The sequence below is a fragment of the Melospiza georgiana genome, chromosome 12, assembly GCF_028018845.1.
Source record: "Melospiza georgiana isolate bMelGeo1 chromosome 12, bMelGeo1.pri, whole genome shotgun sequence".
Taxonomy (NCBI): Eukaryota; Metazoa; Chordata; class Aves; order Passeriformes; family Passerellidae; genus Melospiza; species Melospiza georgiana.
In genome coordinates, this window is record NC_080441.1 from 114644 (window position 1) to 138791 (window position 24148).

At 41.0% G+C, this 24148-nt stretch overlaps 1 protein-coding gene across 1 annotated transcript; it reads left to right on the top strand.

The window, feature by feature from the left end:
* Positions 1–1191: 1191 nt before the first annotated feature.
* Positions 1192–15718, top strand: ADGRG4 (adhesion G protein-coupled receptor G4). Its single transcript, XM_058032923.1, has 14 exons — positions 1192–1201; positions 1771–1981; positions 3070–3235; positions 3357–3506; positions 4313–4435; positions 6171–6216; positions 7044–7147; positions 8476–8597; positions 9207–9475; positions 10652–10745; positions 11801–12090; positions 12672–12773; positions 14171–14321; positions 14990–15718. The coding sequence occupies exons 1-13, from the start codon at positions 1192–1194 to the stop codon at positions 14314–14316; spliced, it is 1833 nt and encodes a 610-aa protein (XP_057888906.1). The 3' UTR covers positions 14317–14321; positions 14990–15718.
* The last annotated feature ends 8430 nt before the right edge of the window (positions 15719–24148 follow it).

The following is a 24148-nucleotide window of genomic DNA, read 5'->3' on the forward strand; positions in this document are numbered from 1 at the left end:
GAGTCTTTGTAAAGAGCTTTTATTTATTTCCTCCTCAGCACTAGTGGGTTGTCCAGAAAGCTTTTTCCTCACAAGGTACAACGGGAATTATTCCTGGCCTGTAACAAGTCCAGCCTCTGAGACAGAGGTCAGCTGCAGGAAAAACCCTCTGCAGTCTGCTCAGAGGAGCTGGTGAGTGATGAGACATCTTGTATTGATTCTTCCACGGAAGAACAGCAGGTTTTGTAATGGCAAATCAGATGGTGGTCTGCCATGGCACACCGCAGTGCCATGCCAATGAATATGCAAAGAAATCGGGGGCTTGCCCTGCGTGGGCTGCAGGAAAAGGGCGTGGCGTCATTCCCATCACCTGTAGGCAGAACCTGCTGTCACTGCAGGGACCCGACTTTCTGCTTGGGCAGGAAGGGGAAACCGTGCCCCTTAGCACTTTGTGCCTCCTCTCAATGGCTCCTCTGAAACCTCAAGGCATGTTTCACGTGGCTCTGGCATTTGGGCTCTGCCGCCATTCTGCTGGATGAGTGCTAAGTCAGATCTGACTTGAAAGTCCATTTTAAGTTGGGCTATTAAATTGCATTCTTGGCTACCTATGTGGGAAATATGAAGAACATCATGAGTACCTGTTTTTTCTAGTAACAATGTGCTTTGTTTTCATTTTTCAGTGAAATTACTATTGAACTTGAGCAAGATTTTTGGAAGAAACCGAACGTGACTAAATGCAAATTACTGGAAAAACTTCCAAATAATATTCTAGACCTCCAAGATATCAAGCTAACAGAAGGTATGGCACCAGATACTTCAGTGACACAGTGAATCCCAGTAAAAATAGTTGTAGTTAGATAATGCTCACGCTGCACATCTGAAGAAGTGATAAGGTTGTTTTTGTGCATCCTGCGCATCTGGTCATCTTAATGGTTTTTATTGTTGATGGATTTTGCAGGAGCTTCCACATTCTCTATTGAATCATCTAGTCTCAAAGTCTGCACTTAGATTTATAGCTAGGTAGGTAACCAGTGAATAATGTGGCAGGTTTTGCCTGTCTATATGCTCTGTTAACACATCAAAGCAGTTCAGCAGCAGTTCAGTATGTCATGGAAAGAAGCACTAATCAGTGTCTGGAGTTAAAAAGTTGCAGCTGTAATTCATGTAAACTATGAGATGAACTCTCCCACCTGTTTATACTTTTCTTAAGCTATGCCTAACAGTGAGAATAGTTGGAATGGCGAACAAACCCAATACTAGAGCCTATCCTTATCCTCAGCAGCGCATCAAATCATAGGTCACAGAAAGATATCTGCAGTTGCACACAGTCTGTCTGACTCCCAGGGTGTAAAATCTGCTTCTATAAAAAAATTATAGAAGGATGATGAGATGGTGATACCAAATACCATTCAGAATTTGCTTTTGCTGCTGTACCAGGTAAGCAGCATAAGGGACAGGGGCAGATCTTTTGCAATTTATAGTTCACAAATTCTTGTAAACAACCAAAGTTAGAACTAAATATTATTTGCAGATAGTCTTTACCAATCAAAAAGCAGGTGATGATAGTCTTTTGAAAAGTATGTTATTTTCTTCCTTTAAAATACAATCTGGGGTATGCAGATTTTACTTAGAAGTTTGTGCCAGTCTCATTGACATGTCGAGGGCTTTTTAACTTATCCTTAGGACATAAGCTTGTAATAGATCAGGAGCACTCGAGAGAGACATGTAGCTGTATGGCCAGACAGATAGCTATGCCACATAAATCATGTGCGCTTCCTTTTTTTTTTCCAGAAAATGCACAAGATGTTGTACAGCATATTTTATACCTCTTACCTGATGCAACACTGCATGCGGAAGAGCTAGAAATCATTGCAAGTAAAATTTCCGATATTGTAGAGCTTGCAGATGTGAGTGTGACACTTGCAGAGAATGTATTGGCTATACTAGACTATATTCTGCTGCAAGAAATAGAAGATGAGAACTTAAGAAAAATAACCAATAGGTGAGTAAGATAACTTGCTCAGAAGAGGCTCCCTAGGCTGAAATGGCACTATGGCATAATTTATTCAGTCTATTGAAATATTATCACTGGAGCTAGGAATTTCTGTACTTCAATCTTAAACATATTTGAGGTTTTTACCAGCAGAAATTGGTTATTGTGTTGTCAAGATCCTTTGGCAGAGCCAGTTCTGCAGAAGTCTGTTCCCTATGGGCATCCCATGGAGGCATGGAGGCAGCTCAGGGACTGCCCAGCTGTCATTTCCTGTCACAAGGATCTTTGTGGCTCAGCAGTGAGGGCTGTGGGCAGGTCAGCCTGGAGACATAACTCTCTTCCACCCTCTACCCTTGCTGATAAAGACTTTTTAAACACAGCTATGAAAAGTTAGTCTTCAAAGTCTGTGTTTAGGATGCTGCATCGATAATGTGATTTTCACGCATGCTAAGATTGAGGTTCTTAGCTTAAAAAACACCTCTCTTCTCTGAGGTCTTAAAGGGAACTCAGCTGCCTGGTTTGGAATGTTTGAGCAGTGCAGCTGGCCTTGGCAAGGACAAATACAAAGACACAAAGTTTGCCCAGTTAGAGCTTTGCTGGACAAGCCCCTGAGCAATAGCTCTGTCTTCAGAACATATTCTTCTTGAGGTGGTGAGGATTTGGAGGATGGACTTCCAGAGGTTCCTACCGGACTAAATTCTTCTGGCTCCGGTATTTCATCTCCTGGTACAATTAGATGATTGAAAAAATCCAATGAGTAGATTTTAGAAGTTACTGCCTTCCAGATGACGTGCAGTCTTTGACTGGGTGTGGATTTTGACTTAAGTCTTCTCAGAACCACTTTCTGTGGTCCCCACAGCGAGACTATCTTCCACCTGCCAGAGGCCACTGAATCATGCTAACTCAACTGCTTGCCATCACCTGAGCCTGTGCAGACAAACTGCCATCTACCCCAAAATGGACCCATTCTGCTCCAGTGGTTGCTCCTAGTGATCATAAATCAGAGCAAAGGCTCTTAGTCTCTTGGGTGTGCATTATGAAACCAGCACTAGATTTCAAGGGTTCTATTTTTTTTCTTTCTGTTGCTCTTGTTGAAGTATCCTGAAGATGACTGAGGAAATGGGCTATAAGGTTACCTACACAGGGAGAAATATGTCAGTCATAACCACATCCTTGGCCCTCTTGGTGTTGCGTCCAGATCCCGGCCTATTTGGAGGACTGGCCTTTGGCATTGCCTCTTACAACAGAGGTGTGGATCTCAAGGTGAGAGCCAAGTATCACCTCAGGGACCACTGACTAAACCAGACAATTCTCCCACTCTTTTGCCTCAGTTTGAATTTGACCTGAGCATGGCACGTCTGAGCATATCATCTTTCTCCTGCAGATCAGTGTACAAGAAAACCCTTTCAGAAAGGTTTTGGCCTCTGTGTTTTTGCCGAAATCCCTGAAGAACTTCCTAGGCATCGAGTACTCTGACCCAGACAAGCGTTCAAAGATCCAGTTCAAGTTTTTTGGCACTACTTCACTTTTTCTGGTAACTATGACTCCCAGCAAACCCTAATACAGCAAGAATGGGCTCAGCTGTTCTCAGTGCCTACAAAAAGAAATCCCAATTGCAGCATCATCTGTTCTGGGCATATTAGCATCAGACTGATGGAGGCATGTGCAGGCAAAATGTACTCAGGCAGCAAAACCTTCTCTGACGTGAGGATGCTCTGAGAAGTGCCTGTAGACCTTAGACTTTTTTTCATTTGCTGTAACTGATGTTATTCTAGTCTTCTTGTACTGCAGGAAAAGAACATGCCCCCTAACCTTGTCTGATCGTAAGGATGATGCTTAGCATATGCCGAGTACCACAAAAATAATTTCAAGCCTTATATCTCTATTAAAATAATATACCAGCAGGATGTGCTAGATTTACGACTATTCTAGTACTTACTTTTCTTAAGGTCAGGGGGGTATAACTTAGAAAGGGAGACGTTTCTTTGAAATGATGGCTCGTACAGTGCACCGAACAATGCTTTGCACAACAAGGGAGCATTTACAGTTGTGTCTCCTGTCTAATGAGCTTAGTGATGTGCAACCAAGTGCTTAAATGTACTGAAACAATTACAGCTTTCTCAATCCAGCTGATGCATCGGAAACTCAGTTCCGCTTCATGTTGACGCTGTCCCTGAGCTGCAGCTAACCTCGTGTTTTAATGATGTAGCAAGTAGCTAAATTACATTGGTCATCCCATGGAGTTTAGCTGATCACCATATCCAAGGAATACAGTTTAAAAAAAAATAGGGCAGGCCAGAGCTTGGATTCATTTTGCATGTGTGTGCTTTCCCCCTGCAGGATGACAGTTTAACGATGGAGAGATTGAACACTTATGTTGTGAGTGCCAGCATTGAAAATGCATCAATTCAGAACCTTAACGAGCCCGTGACTGTCACTCTCCACCACATAGACCAGAACAGGGTAGGATGTGTTCATTTCTCAGTGATGGGGTGAGGCAAAGCTGACTTCACATTTTCAATAAACTGGAACAGGACAAATAAACTTAAAACACCTTGCTGCTTGACCTCTCCATGATGCATGGACCCAAGCATTGACTGACCACACACATCTCAGTTTTTAATAATTCCTTGCAGGTCACTAATGCTTGTGTCTGCACTCTAAATCCATACTCAGCAACAAGGGACATTTTTATTGTTTCCTTGTTCTGATCTAGGCAATTTTTTTTTTCAAAGAGTAGTTTATTTGCCAGAAAATAGTGGGCCTTGGATTGGACTGAAATGATTTATCCTTGATCTGAATTTGGAAAATAGGTCAGGTCATCAAAAGAGAGAAACTTTAAAAAATCCCCAAAACCTTGCGAAGATGTTTTAAAAATCAAATTTCTTTGTTTTGTTTAAGTCTATTTTAAATTTAAGTTTAGACTTTAACCTAAAGTCTAAGCTTAGTCTAAAGTCTAAACAGACTTTAGGTTAAAGTCTATTTTTAAGTGGGCATGGGTCAAACTTGTTGATTGAATTCCTCAGAATTTTTGTGCTGCCAATGTTTAAGGTCCAGCCTCCACGTGAGTTTTATATTACAAACCCAAGGCAGAAGAAAATCATTCAATAAGATGAACTTGGTTAGAGTTTGAGTTAATGAGGACTTGTAATTGCTGGTTTTGTGGCAAAATGCTCTTTCCATCTGGCAAATACATACCCAGAAATTTCACCCAGATATCCCCTCTCTTCTGTCATTTTTACTCTACCAGACCATCTGGCACCTTTCAGATTTTTTTCCTTGACCTTTTAAAATTATCTTAATTAAATATTTAATGAGTTATCATCCAAACCTACATCTTTGGCTCTGTGCCTAATTATATTTGACAGCCTGCAAATCACACATCTTAACAGCTTATCTGTTAGGCTGGCGTCCTGTAAAATCTGTGCATTATTAAACTTTATTAATGATATAATAATAGTAAAAGTAAATGAATCTGTGCCTTGGAAAAATTTGCAGCATTATGAGTAACAAACTGAGTCTCCAAGAGAAATTATTGCATTGAATATCCATTTACATCTGTTCAGCTCTCACTTGCCTTTCCTGATTTCAGAGAGGGGGAATTGCTGAAATTCTAAAGTAAAGGTTTCTTGTAGAGGTTTTTTTTTCAAATGTATAAAATCTCAGGTTGTTATTGCAGGTCTTAGTCATAACTTTTGAATTTCACCAGTAATTTGGTGTGACATCTCAGGCACTGCATGGACCCAATAAGATTAGACACGGGAATTGGTCTAAGGTGAACGATTTGTCAGATTTGCTGCTGTCCTTAAAAGACTACAAGGTATTGAAAGATACAGGTAAAACTGGGAAAATCACTGACTCGCAGGATTTCCCTTGGTAAAGGGGAAGGCAAAAAGTGGGGCTCTGCTGGTTTAGTGCCATGGGTGAGATGGCCAATATCCTGGCTGGCTCCTCAAGCCCAAGTGTCTGGCTGCCCAGTATCTCGTGGTGTCTCCACTCACACGCAGCCCCCCTCTGCAGCACCGCACACAAATAATCGCAGACATAAGTGGGCTTTGCTGCCAAGCAGTGCAGGGGTAATCAAATCCAAGTGCCTTGGTTATACACCCCAATTCGAGGTGAGATAAACCACCTGCAACTGCAGACGGAGTGCATATGTCCTGAAGAAATGTCACAGCCTCCTTTCTTCTGTTTCCAGGGCAATGCAGCAGTGCACTGCGTCTTTTGGGACTTTGGGAAAAACAGTAAGTGTTACTTGCCGAGCTGGCTCTGTTCCCAGAGGCTTTGGTTTCTTGACATTGCACCTTGAAACCTGAGCGTGTGCTGCTGCTTTGTGTTGATATCAACACCTCGGTACTCAGTGTTATCCCCACGGACATGGGTATGGCAGTATGCAATGCTGCATCTGCACAAATAAGAAGACTTTGCTAAAGAAAAAGGCAGAAATTCAATGAAATATCAGATGAACTCTTACCGTGACTTCAGGGAATTGAGTAGGGGCTTTGCTGGGATTAGGTTTTTAAAATGGCTAAGACAGTCACCAGAGAGAGATAACTGTGAATTGGGTTAACTCGGAGCACATGAGAGAGGTTTCCTCTGCAATCACTAGGAGTAGAAAATATTTGCTTGTTTTTGATCAGCATCTTAGCTTCTGAATTTGTGACGCAGACCACAAAAATAGGGTCATAACATTAGGTCTCACCAGGGAAGATCTGGCTGTTTCAGTGCTGCCTAAACAAACTCTCTGCCCTGTGTGTGTTTCTTTTCTTCTGTTTCCACATCCTCCAGCACAATCTCCCCCAGCACTAGGTTCTTTAGCTTCTTTCTATGTGTGCAGATATGTAAATTACTTTAAATATTTCTTCATTCCACTAAAAGCTTTCATCCAAATTTTGAGGTTCTCAGGCAACTACAGAAGATGTTTCAGTGTGAAATCTCACTTGTGTGCTGCTAAATGACCCTGCAATCTGTACTAACTTGAGCTTGTCTTCACACACCCTGCATGCTGCAGAGCTATAAATGATGGAGGATGACTAACTCTGCTTAAAAATCCTTTTTCTTTATTACACAGATGGACTGGGTGGTTGGAATACATCGGGGTGTGAAATGGAATATACAGATATGAATTATACAATCTGTTTCTGTAACCATCTTACCCATTTTGGAGTCCTACTGGTGAGTACACCATGAATCATCTCCCAGAAAGTCCCGTGGTACTAAACAAAGTCATCTCTAGCTTTGGAGAAGAAATGAGAGATTCATATCTATACAAGCTCTTAAATATCTACAATGTTGCCAAAATCAGCAATACAAAGAAAACAGTTATAATAATTTAATGGTGTAAAGTCCTTTAAACTGCTTTGAGGCAATTTTGTTTTACAGATGTAGTTTGTACTTTGCAGTGTAATTTAATCAACCTTAATATGTGTTGGAAATACTGTGTTAAATTTATTAACTGCCAGTGACAACTAATGACATTACACATTCTTGAAAGCTTTATCTATGCTCCATCAGAAAGTAAAGTTTAGTATAAATATGGGAGATGTCATTATCTAGCACCTCTTATTTCTCTGTAATATAGAGAAAACTGCCTCTAAAAGCAAAATGTCAAAAGCTGGGACAACTGCCTGAGAATGGGCTGCACAAAAGGCAAAGAGACAGGCAGGTTCTAAGCAAATCAGGTAGATTAAATTGTCTATTCCTGGTAGGACACAGCCCACAGGATGGGGTGAGGCCCCACCTTTGCCTTTGGATGCTTCCCCTGTCAGCATGACCCTGCTCCGGAGGTAAAAGCTCTCCTGGGAATAAAATTGTGGCTTTACAGAAAGGAATTGAGATGGGTCCGATTCCAGACACTTGCTTGCGTTTTTGTTCAAGCAAGAAGAATTCAGTCTGATTTTCAGATCGCACCTTGCACTGTTACTTTGGTAATCAGCACAGCTACAGGTCTTCAGCAGCATCATCCCTTGGACATTGGAGATGCAGGTTACTAGTCAAAAGAGAAGAGAAGCTGTGTCAGGGAACAACAAAATCCTCTCAGTGTTCCTCCTGGCAGCAGCTGTGGAGAATTAGAGCCCAGCCTCCTGTCTGATTTTGCAGTGGCGCTTCCTGGACAGGGAGGATCTCCCATGCTCTAAGGCATTTAGCAGGTTTGTGCAGTTCCCAAGCATGGCAGCTGCCACTGAAACAAAGTAGTTTCTCCTACAAAGCGAGCTCCCGGTGAAATAATTTTGGTAAGATCTTGGAATCCATATTCAATTTGTGGTTTCTGAAGAACAGTTTTTCTAGCTTCACAATTTATTGCCAGATACTTTAAGTACTGCAGGCTAATTTGCCATTTACTAGTTTGAATATTCTGTGGGACTATATGATAAAAGACACATAAATATATTAATGGAAAATCTCCAAAAGTAGCAGTAAGCAGAACAGTAATTTCACTATGTGAAAGGAATTTTCTAAATCTGTCTTGGCAAACAACAGTGTTTCTTTATCTTGTAACACAGGACTTGGCCCGGACAGAAATAGATGTCACACATGATCATATATTAACTTTGATAAGCTATGCAGGATGTGGTGCTTCTTCACTTTTTTTGGGAATAACGCTCATGACATACCTAACCCTTGAGTAAGTATGATCCTTTTTCTTACACTGATTGTAATATTTTGGCAATAAGGAATTTGCAGCAATGATCAGAATGTCTGCTAGTATTTGATGCTGTGATGCATAAAAGGGAAGACTGAGAGTATAAATATTGCTTTATTTTGATGTCTGTCTGCTGCAAAATTAGAGAGATTTGAATACTTCTACTTCAATACAAGCACCTATCTTTACTGTTCAGCAATTTTTATGTTCCTAAATTTCACAAAATCATTGAATGCTTTGGATTGGAAGGGAGTTTCAGCACCTTGCCATTGGTAGGGACGCTTTCCACTAGACCACGTTGCTCCAAGCCCCGTCCAATGTGGCCTTGAACACTTCCAGGGACAGAGCAGCCACAGCTTCTCTGGGCAACCTGTGCCAGGGCCTCACCGCTCTCCCAGTAAAATGTCTGTAAAAAGTAAAAATTCTTGTCATTTCAAAAATTTACCCCTGGACATGGATGAGTTATTACATCAAGAATCTGGAATATTCCTGTGCATAGGGTTAGACTGCAAACACACTCCTGTAGGGAGTAAATAGTCTGTAAATTGTATGATGCAGTGATAACCTTCCGGACTTTCCCCTTTCTTTTAGGAAGGTGCGGAGAGACAACCCCTCAAAAATCCTGCTCAACCTTTGTGCTGCGCTGCTGATGCTGAACGTTGTCTTCCTCACCAACTCCTGGCTGACCTCGTTCAACCAGCCAGGCCTCTGCATCACCATGGCCATGCTCCTCCACTATTTCCTTCTTGCAGCATTCACGTGGATGTGCCTGGAGTCTGTTCACTTTTATTTGGCTATTGTCAAAGTTTTCAATGTTTATGTCCCAAAGTACATCCTAAAATGCTGCATTGCTGGCTGGGGTAAATAGACTAGTTCCTCTCCACTTCTGTGCTTGTCAGCTTCTCTAAGATTGGGGCATTTTTACAGAAATAAGTGAAGACACTGAGCTCGCAGAAATGCGATGCACACCCTGTGCTGTGAGGATGGATCTCTTCCCCTAGGCTGTTCAGCTTAAATTTCTTTTGTCCTGGGAGACATTAGCAGAGTGCTTGTTGGTCCCTGCACAGTCATATGCAACTGAAAGTGGGTGTGAGGCACTGCTTTCTTACTCCTCTTTACAGGATGATTTATCAGGGTACCTCACATGAGTGGCAGTAATGCTGCCCACAGGCTTCACCCCTGTGTGAGGATGATCAGAGGTGATTTTAATTCCTTCTCTGAGCCTTGTGTCCATTTTTGGCATTCTCTAACTGATTCCCATGCACAGAGTGGATTTGGCTTTCATTCATTGCTCTCCCAAGGACTTCCCTTGACAAGTATCAGAGACCTGTTTTGGGAGAAACGTACCAAAAAGAATCCAAATTCTGGTTCACCTGTTAGAAAAGGTGTTACCAGAGGCACTGACATAGAGCAGAATTTGGGCTGTATTATTTGGGCCACCATTAGATACCGTTTTAAGGGGTTGTTTTTTTCTTGCTCTTGAATAGTGTGCAGCATATTATCATCCCTATCCTCAGATCTGATGTCCCACACAATTGTTCTTAGGGGCAGCCATCCTTGATGGTGCTGTTGGCAGCAGCTGTTCTCTACAGAAAAGCCAGAACTGAAAAAAATCTGGGAAATGTGTGAAAGGGAAGACTGATAAAGCACTGCCTGGGAAACATGTGTCTCTATGAGCTCTTAAAACAAAATGCTGTGGTCTGCTTATCCTTTGACACTCAGCTTTTGTAATAATCATTTGGTTTTATTTTACCAGATTGGATCCCTTCTGGAGATGTTTGAAGGCTCAGAAACATTTTGCAAACACAGATATTTTTATGCCTACTCATTTGTAATTTGCATAAATAAGGAGATCAAACCTGCTATGCTACATATTTAATTACAGTTGTTTCACAAGGAGCTCTGGGGGTAGAATTTGATCCAAAGATGCACATGTCTGCTGTAATTACATCTCAGAGATTATCTGACAACTTTCCATACTCTTAATTTTTTCTTTTGAATCAAACTATTTATTTTTCTTTTGCTTTCCACATTAGGAATACCAGCTATTGTGATTACTCTTGTGCTCATTATAAATAAAGACTTCTATGGCAATGGGTCACTCTCCAAGAGCCATCCTTACAGCAATTTGTAAGTATAATACTTGAAGCTTTTTGATGGTCACCAGAATATCTGAAAAATACAAGGGATAACCAGAAATAACTCACTTTTGTCTCTGCTCTTTCATCTTTACCCTCTCCTTTCAGTGGTTCTGGTCCATAGGAACATTTTGAATGCATGGCTACTACATGGAGTAGTTTTCACATCGATGAACTTGGTTTGAGGACAGGGAGGGTTTCTGCCAGTCAACTCCATTTTTAGTTTCTGTTCTTTCATTGCATTAATGCAGTCTAATGGGATATTTGTATGTGCTTCTGCATGTTCTGGGTTTCTGGTAAAAATCTAAAGGCACAATGATTGTTCCAGTATTTTGCACATTTCCTTCTGTGTTTTTTTTTTTTTACATGTCAAATCACATCATTGTCTCATCATAATTTCAAGTAGTTTTGCTTCAGTAGTCTCAACCTCTTCCCTTTTCCAGTGGGAAAACACTGCCTTCTTTCATCCTTTTTTAAAATGCTTTTGTAGCAAAGAATGCTTTCATTTTTCCACCTGCTTCTTGTTTAGTACAATCACTTGTTGGTGAAGATTACCTGCAGTATTTGAGTTTTCTCTCATCAGAGAGGCTACACACCTGTGACCCCTCAGAGGGAAAGTTGGTCCCCATCTTTAACAAAAAAGACACAATGAAAAAAAGAAGTAAAATTCACTAATTTATGCCTAAGGAAAAGCTAGGCAGTGGTATGCTATTATTAGGACCCCTAGTTAAGTCATATTCAACCTAGTTTTCCTAAGGCAGCATGTCTTTGTGTTTATACAATTTTAGGTTGGGAAACAATCATCAAGTTTATCTGAATTTGGCAGAAATATCCGTGTCTTAGAGGTACCAAATTTCTATAACATCCATAAAAAAAGACAAGTGCAGGCATTCTATGAATGTCCTCACTGAGGGAAAATAACAAGTGCAAGGGAATGCCCCTAACTAGGCATTGGATAACCATACAGAATGCTTATTTGGGGAACCAGCTTCCTGAATTTCCCCCTCACAAAACTTCTTATTGAATACTTACCTCCCTTTCTTGCAGTTGCTGGATCCAGGACAACACCGTGTTCTACATCTCTGTTGTGGCCTATTTCTTCTTAATATTTTTGATGAATACAGCTATGTTCATCACTGTTCTCCTTCAAATCCACTCTGTGAAAACAAGGACACAAAAGACATCCAGATTCTGGAAACGGGGTGCTCTCCAAGACCTCAAAAGTGCTTTCAGCCTGATGTTTCTTTTGGGGTTAACGTGGGGCTCTGCCTTTTTTGCCTGGGGAGCAGTGAGGATATTTTTCTTGTATCTCTTCAGCATTTTTAACACCTTGCAAGGTAATTTCAGAATGGAGTAGTGCTATAAACACAAGGGTTTAGGAATGTGAAATAACAATACATCTGTAATATCATGTCACTCAAGCATGGGGGAAGAGGAGAACTGATACTGCTTTTGTATTAGAGGCTTTAGCTATTTTAAAAGGAAAGTTCTGTTACAGTGGGATGACAGTGTTTAGATAAGTTGCTGTGATAGGTAGACTACTAAAGATATAAATTCATGCCTTGGAAACACAAGTCCTGATAAATGCGCCTTGTCAGGAACTGGCATGATCCTTTTCATCTGGCCATAAAAACGGCTGATAGAATCAAGTTGCAGATTATTCTTAAACCAAATCTGCAGAAAACTCTTCCTATTACCTTCACGTGCACGAAGAAGTCAGTGCAACTCTTGGCCAACATGATTATGAAATAGTAGCGTGGCTTGGGTTAGAAGAGATCTTAAAGATCCTGATGTTGGGCCAGGAACACTTTGCCCACACAGAACACATTGGTATCAGTGGCATGACAGAAGTTTAGAAAAGGGGCAACAGATAGGAGAGATTCACGAGTTTTCATGTGTGTTCTCCATTCTTCTTTAGGGTTCTTTATCTTTGTGTTTCACTGCCTAATGAAGGATGAAGTGGTGAAGCAGTGCCGAGTACACTTCTGCTGGGGAAGATTTCGTCTGAGTAGTTATGCTGGTAAGCACTGAAGGGATTTGTTCAGTTGACTCATAAATCTTCGTCTGCTACTGGTGTCACATTTGTTCTGCATTAAGAAATAAGGCTCCTCTCAACAGCCCTTCTGCATTGCATTGGATAACTGTTCTTTAATAGGTCTTTATCCTCTTGCATTAACTGCTTGTGATATGATGACAGGGTGACAGCATGCAGTGAAAACTGCAGATTTCCAAAAAGTATTTCAGCTCGGTCTCTTAATTCTGTTCTCACATGCCATTCAGTGCTCCCTTATGTGAGCCGTATTTTTGGTGGCTTTCCAGTCTTCACATAGCTGAGATTCTGAAATTTATGCAGAATATTGGGCATACAAGTTGCCAATTTTTATGTGCAGTCGCTGGATTTGCTCGGCCTGGGAAGAAGGGAGATGTCTTGCTGTCTTTGGCTATCTGAGGGGCAGTTACAGAAAAGAGATGGAATTTCAGAGGTCCAGAGCAAGAAGACAAGAGGCAATGGACCCAAGCCACAAGTGATGGAAATTCATATTATTTATAAATAAACTCTCTTTTTTCACTAGTTGGGTGGCAGTGGCCCAGAGAGATGGTGCGGGGAGTCCCTCTCCTTGGAGAGTCATAATTTAGTTGGACAGATGCCAGACCCACTTGATCCAACTCTGGGCAGGAGGTTGAAGCAAAGACCTCCAATGTTCCCTTCCAATCTAAATTATTCTAACATTCTTTTATTTGCTAGCTCAGCAAGGAGATAGCATGGGCTTATTCTGGTCTACTCCAGTGATGTTGATTTTTTTACTGAAATGGGGAAGAATTTAATAACTCTGTGTGTCTATCAAAATTAAATGATGGTATGAATGGGTATAACGAAGGAGAAGCTTAACTAGTTGGTTTTCAGGAAACCAGACTAAAAGTCCTGTTTTAATACCTGTGTCTTGTGACCAGCATCCCATGCACCTTGTGCTGCTGAGGAAGAGGCAGCTTTCCATTTGCAGAAGGAGAATTCAGCACAAGTGCCCTCAGTAGCAACCAGACTGTTCCCCCTTGAGCAGGAGCCAGCTCAGTGTTGTGTGATGCAATAAGGATAAGGCTGCGATTCCTACCCTTCGTGTAACTCCTGCCTCCTCCTGTGTGACCTTATCAAATTAGTACTCCTAGACTGGGTCCTCAAGGGGAAGTAGAAGACGGAAATGCTAGTGTATAGCCTCACCTGCACAAGCGTAATGGAGCTAATGTAAAAATTAAATCGGGAATTGTGCACCGTGTGGCACAGAGACCCCCGGCCGCTAGGCAGGAATAAGGGTGTCACAGAAAGCAAGCACAGACCATTCTCCTTTCTGCTCTCTGGTACTTTGAGATGTGGCACCTGTACATAATTTTATCTCTGTACCTCCCACTCTCTGATTTCAGACTGGAGTGGGTCAGGTGCAACTGCTGGATCTTCACCAAAGCATTTAAACCACAGATCACCATCCCAGGCTTTGTGGAGTCTACATTCTATTGGAACAAGTTCAACTTTCAATGCTTCCCATGACTTCTCCAGATACAAATTTTAAGATTGGTAAGCAAAACTGCATACACTGCATAGACTATAATGGATATGTACCACAATAAACTCCATATGGTGACAGTCAAATCCTAACTAATGGAAAGAAAAAGGAAACTTTACACTGCTTTATCTATGCCAGGCTTTCGTTTGGGGATTAATGGCACCAGTACAGATGGCTTTTGCTGTACTAGGGAAAATAAGAAAGCTCTTAAAATGCTGGGATGGCTCTTCTACAAAAGGACAGGAACTCCCTGCTCAGCTGCCACCTCAGGCACCTAAGGAATATTCTACCCTCTGCCAGCTGGCTGACACTCACATGGGACCTACTCCGAGTTGGGGAGCACCGTTGTCTTGAGATAGACTATGGTGCTCTCTAACTGGAGTTGCATTCCCAAAAGAGCAAAGATCTTGGGGATTACAGAAAGCTAAACAGGTCATGTTGTGAGCCTTTTTAAAACAGTAGAATCCCAGCAGAATGGTTTTGCCTTCAAAGATAGAGAAATTGTTGCAGGGCTGTGTTCTGAAAAAGGAATAGCACCAAACATTCCTAATTGTTTTCTGAAAAAAATGCTGATTTCTATTATTTCCCCAAGGACATTAAAACTTCATAGGCAAGTTCTTTCTGAACACATTAAACCAAGTTATTATAATGCAAAAATATTCTAAATTCTTTCCCACAGCTGAAAACCATTGCAACCTCAGTGCTGTATCTCCAGATGATGAGACCTACCATCCTTTTTCACGAAGAATACTTTCCATGGATACAGGGTTGCACTATCCACAGAAAGTAGGATTTTTACACTGATAATGAATTTGTTTTCCTCTGCTTATCTAATGGTGGTTCCTTTTGAGATTTGTAGAAACAAACATAGTTCTAAGGAATTACATCTAATGTACAGTTATCACTCTGGACACAATTATAGAGCTAAACATCCCATGACTCAGCTTTAGGCTTCTTTAGGAGTAGCAGTGACCACAAGAGGATTTGGTCCCACTGTGTTTCCCAGATTAGTCCTCATATTAAACAGAAAATGGAAACAGTCCTTGTCCTGAGCTGCATTCATAGTTCGTCCTCCTTTTTTTCCCGCCTTTCCACTGTCCCAATAGCCCTCTGTTTCCATCTTCATCTGATACTTATCTCAGAATTCAATACCTGTAATACTGAGTTACAAGTGACATTTTTGAAACTGTTGGTTGACTGTCCCAGGCATGGATATCGACCAGTATCTTTCCTTACTTTTCTGAAATGGACTTGGACCAACTTATACTTGAAGAAATTGGATGCAGATTTCCAAGATGTTCCTCTCAGTTGTATGTTATTTTCAGACATACTGTCATGGGTGACTTCACCTTTGATTCCTAAAGAGACATAGACACATGTCTACATCTGAAATGTTTGAAAATATTGCCCAGTATTTTCAAATGGAATGTGGAAACAATAAAAACTGAAATTCCCACCTTCAAGGGGTGTCCACATGTATGCTATAGGCTTCAGATTACCTCTCCTGAAAAAACTCCAGAGCTAAACCCAAACAGAACAATAGCAGATAAACCCTTACTATCATTAGAGCTGGAAATAAGGATGTTTTCCCTTTAGTGTCGCTTTACTTTGAATACTGCCGGTTGTAAACTCCATTTCATGACATCACAAGAGAGACTTAACTTTCCTCATCTGCTGAGGAGAGGGTTTCTTTCAGTAAATGTGTTCAGACTGGTAATTTGCCTGCTCAGCCGAGTCCTAGTTTCTGTTTTGAATGCCCTTCTCTGTATCACTCAATTAAAGATCCTTAAATGATTGTTAATATAGTGGAACACTAAGCTGTACCCATGATAGAGGAGTAAAATAATATAATGAAGTGATGTCTTAGAACTGGTATGTATGATACAAAATACAAAAGGTTCTTTCAGTCAGTGAATAACTCCTACATAGCAATTAGTGAAAAAAGATTAATATTTTGAGGTACAGTACCTACAGCCAATTTACTTGAAATCAGACAGATGCCCTTCAGTGCCTATATGGAGAAAATGGAGCTTTTTTTTTTTTTTTTATGGAGCTTTGTGGGAGAAATCTTGACACTAAAAACAGGCAAACAAGTTCCACCCCGTACCCACATGTTTCTAACTTGAAATTGCTTTCAAGGAGAATTAAATTCAATAACAAAGGTAGTTCATTATGTTGGGCATGAGCTATTGGATTTTTTTATTTTCTATAGTAAACTCTTTATTCCACAATCTGCTGCTGAATATAAGCATTCCCTGCTTTCCAGCGTGAAGCACAACACACTGCTGTGGTGCTAAAGCTGTGCCTAACCCCCCTGTTCCCCTAACCTGGCTGCTGCACAGCCCAGGGGGATCCTGAGAGACTGATGAAGGAGGCTCTGTTGTTCATTGGGGGAACTGGAGTTCTAGTCCTCCCCTGAGCCCCTTCGAGACCAGTTTGTCTCCACTACATCAATAAGATCAGGTGGGTAGATAGTCCGATGTGTCTCCATCAACCTGCACTTTCTCCTTCCTGCGGTAATTCTTTTTACATTCACTTCAGAGGACAGAGAAGAATTGACTTACATTTCAAATAGACATTAGGTAACAATTTCTATTTTCAAGGAATAAGAGGCCTAGAGAGCACATGGAATTGCCATCACCGCAGGTCTTAAAAAACACTCAGGGTCATAAGACAAATATCTGCTGGAATTGGTATAGATTGATTTTCCCTTAGAGCAAGTCCTCCCAAATGTATTTTCTATGACTCTAATTTAAAATAAAAAGACAGCAGAAGAGGGCAAAACATGAGAGCAACATAAGACTGGCCTTGTCTCCTGCATGCTGTAATTATTTTTTTTATATTCTTGATAAAAGTTGAAATGCACCTTGACTTTCTAAAGTTTTTGCTACATGCCCTCGTAAAGGATTAGGAGCAGCAAAGATTCAGGTAAAAGCTGGACAAACAGCAAGAAAAGTGCTGCAATAAAAAAGACTTCTCAGGCTGCCAAGAAAAGTTTGGAAATGCCATTTCTTGGGCAGATCCATCAGCATGCTTCACAGTTTGGAGGTGCACCAGTGGGAAGAAGGGCAAGCTGCACAGGTGAAGGTCTCCATTCTTCCTACTGATTCTGTTTTTTTGTTGTTGTTGTTGTTTTTTTAAAAAGCAAAATCTGAAAGTCAATTTTTAAAACCCTGTCAAGTTGCTCACATTAAATGCAAAGCGCTATTTGTTCTGGGAAGGCGGTTAGCTGACTTCCACTCTCTGTCACATGCCTAATGGCTTTTCCAGCTGAACAGTGTATCATTTATGTTTCAAGTATGGCATTGTGTAGGTTGTCAGCTGGAATGAAGATGTGTAATTTTCCTCGGGCTGAAATAATATCTTCCACACCAGCACTGTAGCATTTCCTCTTCTCCAGCATATCTGTGCTGACATTCTGTCACAGAATTGTGCATTGATGGTTTTAACAGGGAGAGGACACGCACAGAAACAAATCTCATGCAATTTCTAAGCGCTGATAATTGTAAATGATGGGAGCAGCTTCTGCAGCTCTGGCTGGAGCTGTGACCAGTGTGTGACCAAGACAAGTGCATCCTCCTCCTCCCCATTTGGATTCTATCAGTTGACTTCTGCCCATGGCAGAAGGCTGAAACGAGATGATCTTAAGGTCCCTTTCAACCTAAACCATTCCATGATTCTATGACTCAATGTAAAAGCAACTTTGATTTCTAAGTTGTTCTCAATTTACTCACAGATTATTTTTAGTGATACATACACTAGGAGATGTGTGCTCTATTTTAAAGCAATAAAAGGATTTCAGAAGGTATATTCATTTGAATTTTTTGAAGTCAGATCTCAGTGTTAGCAATAGGTTAGATGATACAAAAGAAATAAAAAATTGCTGTCATCTTATTGCAGGGCTCCCATACCTTATCGGTTATTTCTCATGGGTAGCGCCTCACAGCACTAACTCCTCCTTCCTCACAGTACACACAACAAAGTCCAACTCTCTTCTCAACCAGCTAAGCCACTCTTTTGTAGCACTCTTCTTATTGGACACAGCTGTGGCCTATTAAGAGCAGGCCTGTTCCTAATTTTTGGTGATTAGTACAGCTGCAACTCCTCAGGTGTGAGACTACCTTCTGCACTATCTTTATTTTCCTAAAGTCTACCCTTCCACAAAAAATGACAGTAAAATCACAGCAGAAGTTGTGGCAAATAGAACAAAACCTCCCCGCTCCCACCTTCCTATTTAGACTGGCACAAAACTCCACCACTCCTCATCCTAGCTAAGTCAGGGGGTGCAGATCCAAGATGTAGGCAGCTCATTCATGGGTTCCTGGAGACTTTTTAAGTCTGTTCATGGACAAGTAGCTAAACCTGTCTTCTATTTCAGCATATGTACAGTGGTTTGGTAACCCTGGGATAGATAAATCTTACATAGGATGGCAGCTAAAGGTTAGTACAGCTTGTTTAAGCTTCCTCCTGCCTGTGTGAATCTGCAGTATTGGTACCAGTACACACAAGATGTATGATTCTTTCTACATTTAGCAGACAGTTATTACTGAGACAACAAAAGAAATGTCATTATGGAAAATGATTTGAGATTAAAAATCAAAATACTGGGAAGATAATTGCCTATTGCATAAGATGACTGTTGAGCCTTAATGGACAATTCTCTGTGCTTTTAGGTATCAGAAAGTATTTAGCATGTCATGGCACTTTAATGGTTCCAAAGTAAATGAATCATGGAGAGTTTCAAGGATGCCCAGAAGAATTATCTTTGCTACATTATTTCATTGCCTGATTGCTCCTGTAACTAGGGAAGTGCAAGGGTTTTGTTCCAGTGTTTATTTTTCTCTCTTTTCTAAGAAATGACACCGATATTTCACTGGCAATTCCCATACTGAAACTGGCTGAGGAAACTCCTGGAAAAGAGGGCTGGAAGGGATGCAAGAATGGAAAAACAGGATAAAAGTTATGTGGAGCCAAAGATTAATGACAGCATTTGAGATCCTGTTGCAGGCAAATTGCATCACAATAACTCCACTGACAGTCTGAATTTGGGCATTGTAACAAGATCTGAAACTCTTTTCTAATATTTTAACCAAAAAGATACCCCATCTTGTTGCTGCATCACCAAATGCTCCTTTGGACAGCTCCTCTGAACTGACCTTCCATCTCATTTTCGTAACAGTGGGGGCTGGGATGGTGCTATTTTTGCTCCTAGGCATGCTGATAAGTCTTGTGGTATTTGAAAGTTTAATTGGGTATCTCATCTTAGGTTCAAAAAACAGGGACACTGTTCCAATTAAATATTGCTGCAGGATTTGATGCCCCAAGTCTTAGTACCTACACGGCTCCCTCTGCCCTTGGTGTAAAATCAACTCCACACAGATAAACCCAGAAATAAACCAATGTTTTTTTCTCCTACATGTGTAGTCTTTTACAATAAATGGTTACACTCTGTTATGAATGTGACACAGATGAGGAAATTGTCTTTGAAGTGTACTAAAAACATTTTCCATTTTCATAGCTCAGTAGTTGCTATGTCTCCAGCTGCTCAGGAGACTGGGCAATGGTAAAAAAAAACCAATGCAGGATAGAGAAGATGTTCCCACTTAGTGGTGAAAACCAACAGATTGACAGACACTGAAATCAAGCTCTTTTCATCACAAGTGAAGAAATCCAGCGTGGGCAGTGCCCTCTGCAACATTCCTCCCCTTTGCCTGAAACTTGTTGCTCTGAAATAGATGCCTGGCAAGATAGGGAGGTAATGTTCTCTGTTTTGAGAGGCATTCAATGTGGTACATGGAAATGACGTATTCCAAATCTCCTAGAAGGACAGAGCAGAACAGAACGCAGCCCTGAATGTTTTGGTAATCTGCTCTGAACTTGAACTGCTCTCTCCGACATGGATGCTCACTCCGGCATGCATTCAGGCTTTTCCACTTAATACTTGCCTGCCTGAAAACTAGAAAATGGATTGGGAACAGTCACACAGCCATGAAATGGCATTTTGCCCCTTCAGCTTGCTGTTACACGTGATGCCATTGGCAATTTCAGTTTAAAGAGAAGGTATTAAAGCTGTAGCACATTCTGACTGATGTAAGTCAGAAGCAAGGCAATTATTCACACCTATCCCTGAGAAGGTTGTCTCTAGAGCAGGGAGCAGGGACTCCTCAAAACAAATGTGGCAAAGCCAGCTCAGAAAACACTAGGAAGAAAAATACATTTCAGAAATCCTAGTTACAAATGCACAGTCTGTGTTCTAAGTTGGAGTTGTTAAAGGACTCCAGGTCAGACTTTTTGATGAAGGAGCAAAAAGCTTTCCATTGTGTCAGAAAAACATGCCCTAAAAGGAAGGCTACTGGGATTTGCTAAAAGGGACAGATTTACATTGATCTGGTCAGACTGCTAGATTTAAATCAGTTTTCTCCATGATGGAGGAGTCCAGGAATGTGCCTGTGGTGTCCCAGCAGAAAGTCCAGCTTTGCACTAAAGAGTCTGGGCACATGGACAGCAACCAGGCTCATCTGTAGGAGAGATCCTAACCTAAGAAAAGCCTTTTTTAAGAGAAGATGCCACAACAGAGTCTACCCAATTCAGAACTAGGATAGGCAAGCTATTCAGAATCAGTCTACTGTTAACACCCAACAAACATAAACGTCAGTTCACTCTGTGGAGAGACAGAAGGATGCACCAGCCAGCAATAAACAGATGGTGAAACTGCTAGGAGAGACAATCAAAGGGTTTAAAATGAGTTTGAGACGTAAAAGAAGAGTTAAGACTACTAAATAAATTTGTATCATTCAGAAATGATACAAATAACAACCGAAAAAAATGAGTTAAAATTATCTTAGGTTTAATGAAATTATCTTAACCAGGCCGGCTAATATAGCTGCGGTTTAGTACATTATCAGTTTTGTGCTCCTAGCACTTTAGCTGCAAGGCATTCTGACATATTTTTATAAATAACGATCAATGCAGCATGACCAATGCACCTTGAAATACCAAAAATAAGCAACAAAAAAAATTAATACTTTGGAAAATAATTTTCTTTATGAGTGAGTTAAGATTTTGGCTGTTTTCAAAAAGGATTTCAAAAGGAGCATTTATTTTCTGTGAAGCTTGAGCCTGAAAAACTAGCCAGAATTACTTCAACTGCTTTTCACACCAAGAGGCAAAACTATAAAATAATGCCTTAGAATACTTTACGGTTTGGAATAACAATGCCATTCTCTTCCTTTAGAGCTAGATTTGAAAAACAGAAAGCTATCAGAAATAGCTGAAATTCTGCTATTGTAAACAAATTGCAGATGTGGTTTGCTATCTGTCCTTCAGATTTTCGCTGGGTGTAGACATTGTTATTTTGTGTGCTTTTTGAAAATAGTGGTTTTCACCTCCTATTGATCCACTAAGACAGTATTTTAGGCTCCATAAAGAGAGAACCTGGACAACTACCTAAAACCTCCAGTAATAAAAGGACTGAGGAAAGAATTGTGAGAAATTATAAAACTTCCTGCTGCCACATTCTTCCAGGGAGGCAAAAAGATGGGAAAAAAGCAGTCTCTCAGTGGAAAGAAAAAATTAAGTAGAATTTCATGTTGCTTTGAGCAGGGTTAGACATGGGTACTGTGCCCTGTTAGAGAGAGAGAGACCAGGAAAAATGAGTCTGTTTCCAGATAGTGGGGAGTTCTAAAGCGTGAAGCATCAGAATGGGCATTCATGTCTGGATACACAAACTCTGGTCCAGTTTGGGATGAACAGCACATGAAGTAACAGGAATAAAGAGAATTTTAAGCTTTTTCCACTTTCTGGAGTTGCTTGCAGCTGTGACACATGTTGATATCCTCAAGAGGCTTTAATATGGGTTGGGAGATCTGTCTGCTTTCCCTTCATACCTGAATCACCCCCCAAACCAACTGCTGGGAGCAACTAACAGCTCAAGAATCCTGTCCTGTGGATTATGAGTTGCTCAGAGGGATACCGGTTCAGGTCCTTCATCCCAGCATACAAAATGCTCAAGTGACAGAACTACCAAACCTCAGAGTCCATGTTGCCAGCCCAAATCTCTTGAACAGCTCTGGAAGCTCAGGGACTGTAAGAGTTGGTTGGGATCTCTGCTGCTGGGCAAGCTTTGGTACATCAACCAACCTCTAGTGCAATTCAAGACAAGCAATGAGCTTCTTCCAGCTCAATTCCAGTTTCAACTAAACACCTGATGCATCGTTCAGATGCCACCCTTGAGCACTCAACACTTGGTGGAGTACAATTAGTTCCCAATGTTTGGTGACACCCTGAATCTCCCATACAGGAAAATGAAACATTTATGTAAGTATCTGACATTAAGTTGTCACAATCTGCTACAATTACTGAACTCTGTATTAAATATAATGTACGGTACTACGCCAGAGTGGGTGGACAACATAATCAGGATCCTCAAAGGTACCTTAATCTGTGAGCAACCTACATACTGCACCTGCATGAAAGGACATATTCTGGTTGATGATGAAAAGAGCTTCTCTTCTGAAAGCACTTTCAAAAAGCATAATTGGTACTTTTAACCCATGAATCCTCTTTCCATCAGTAACGTCTCCTCCCACCATGACACAGCACAGATCTTTCATTTGATGTACATTCTACCACCTGGTCTTTCACCACCTGATATATATGGCATGGTTATATTTGAAAGGATTGGGACCGCGGGAGGAAAAGAATAAGGCTTTTCATGCATAGTACTTAGAGAATTTTTTTTTTTTGAGTAAATGAAACAAGCTTGATTTTGTGTGTCAGAATATGTGCAGCTAAAGGGACTATAAGGCTGCTTTTGTGATTTGAGCAGGATACCTTCTCCACTCCAATGTCACAGCTCAAGAACAATCTGAAGGAAAAATACTCCAGTGACTGATCTTAATTTTCAAGGCATAAGGCTTCAGGCCTTTGATCTCTTTTCCACTCCCACTATTTAGAATTAGATCTTGGCTTTCTTAATTTTAGGAGATTTAGCTCAATGCACCACGTTTCTTGTATCTTTGTTTACCGAAAAGTTAAGCAGGAGTTCATCAAAGTAAGATGATTTGAGCACATTATGAGATTATTTGAGATTTGACTGTTGACTTATCTAAAGATAAGAAAACCCATACTAATACTTATATGTCTGATTGAGAAAGCATCAGGAAATCAGGAATCTTCTCTCAGAAGATTTGACTCACCAGTTGTACCATTCAAAGCCAATATGTACATGGATTATTGCAAGATAACAGGTATCTAACCAGCACCTACCTGTAAACTTCTTCATACTTTTGGCATAAATTGAAAGAGTGGGACTGTTTCAAGGGAAAAAACCTAAGTGTTACCAGTACTGTGGCCATAAATTTTGGTTTTATATTGCCTTTTGGAATGTCACTGCATTTCTGTGATAGAAAGGCTAATCAGAGCATGTGGAATGCTCTGACTCCTCCCCCTCAGGGAAGACTCTATCATAGAGTTTTCCCCACCTAGGGTTATAGAGAAGACTGAACCCATGCTGCTCTGCAGCACTACTGTCAATCTACATCAGATTGCCTCGCCCATTGGCCAGGTGACACTGCCCACCCCAATTATTCATCCCTCATCCCCCCGCAGGTTGCTGCCCTTGGTCCTGCCCTTTGCCCTCACCTGTGCCCTCAGGTCATTGGTCACTGACCCCACACTTCAGTCGTGCAGACCACAGGGTTTGGTCTTTTGTCTCTGGTCCCTTTGGCATGGTGAATGCAATAAACCCCTTGCTGGAATATATCATGCAAAGATCCTTTCTGCCTTTCCTCTGCTGAGTTATCTGTGGCATGCGCATGGACTCGAAATGGCTGTTCTT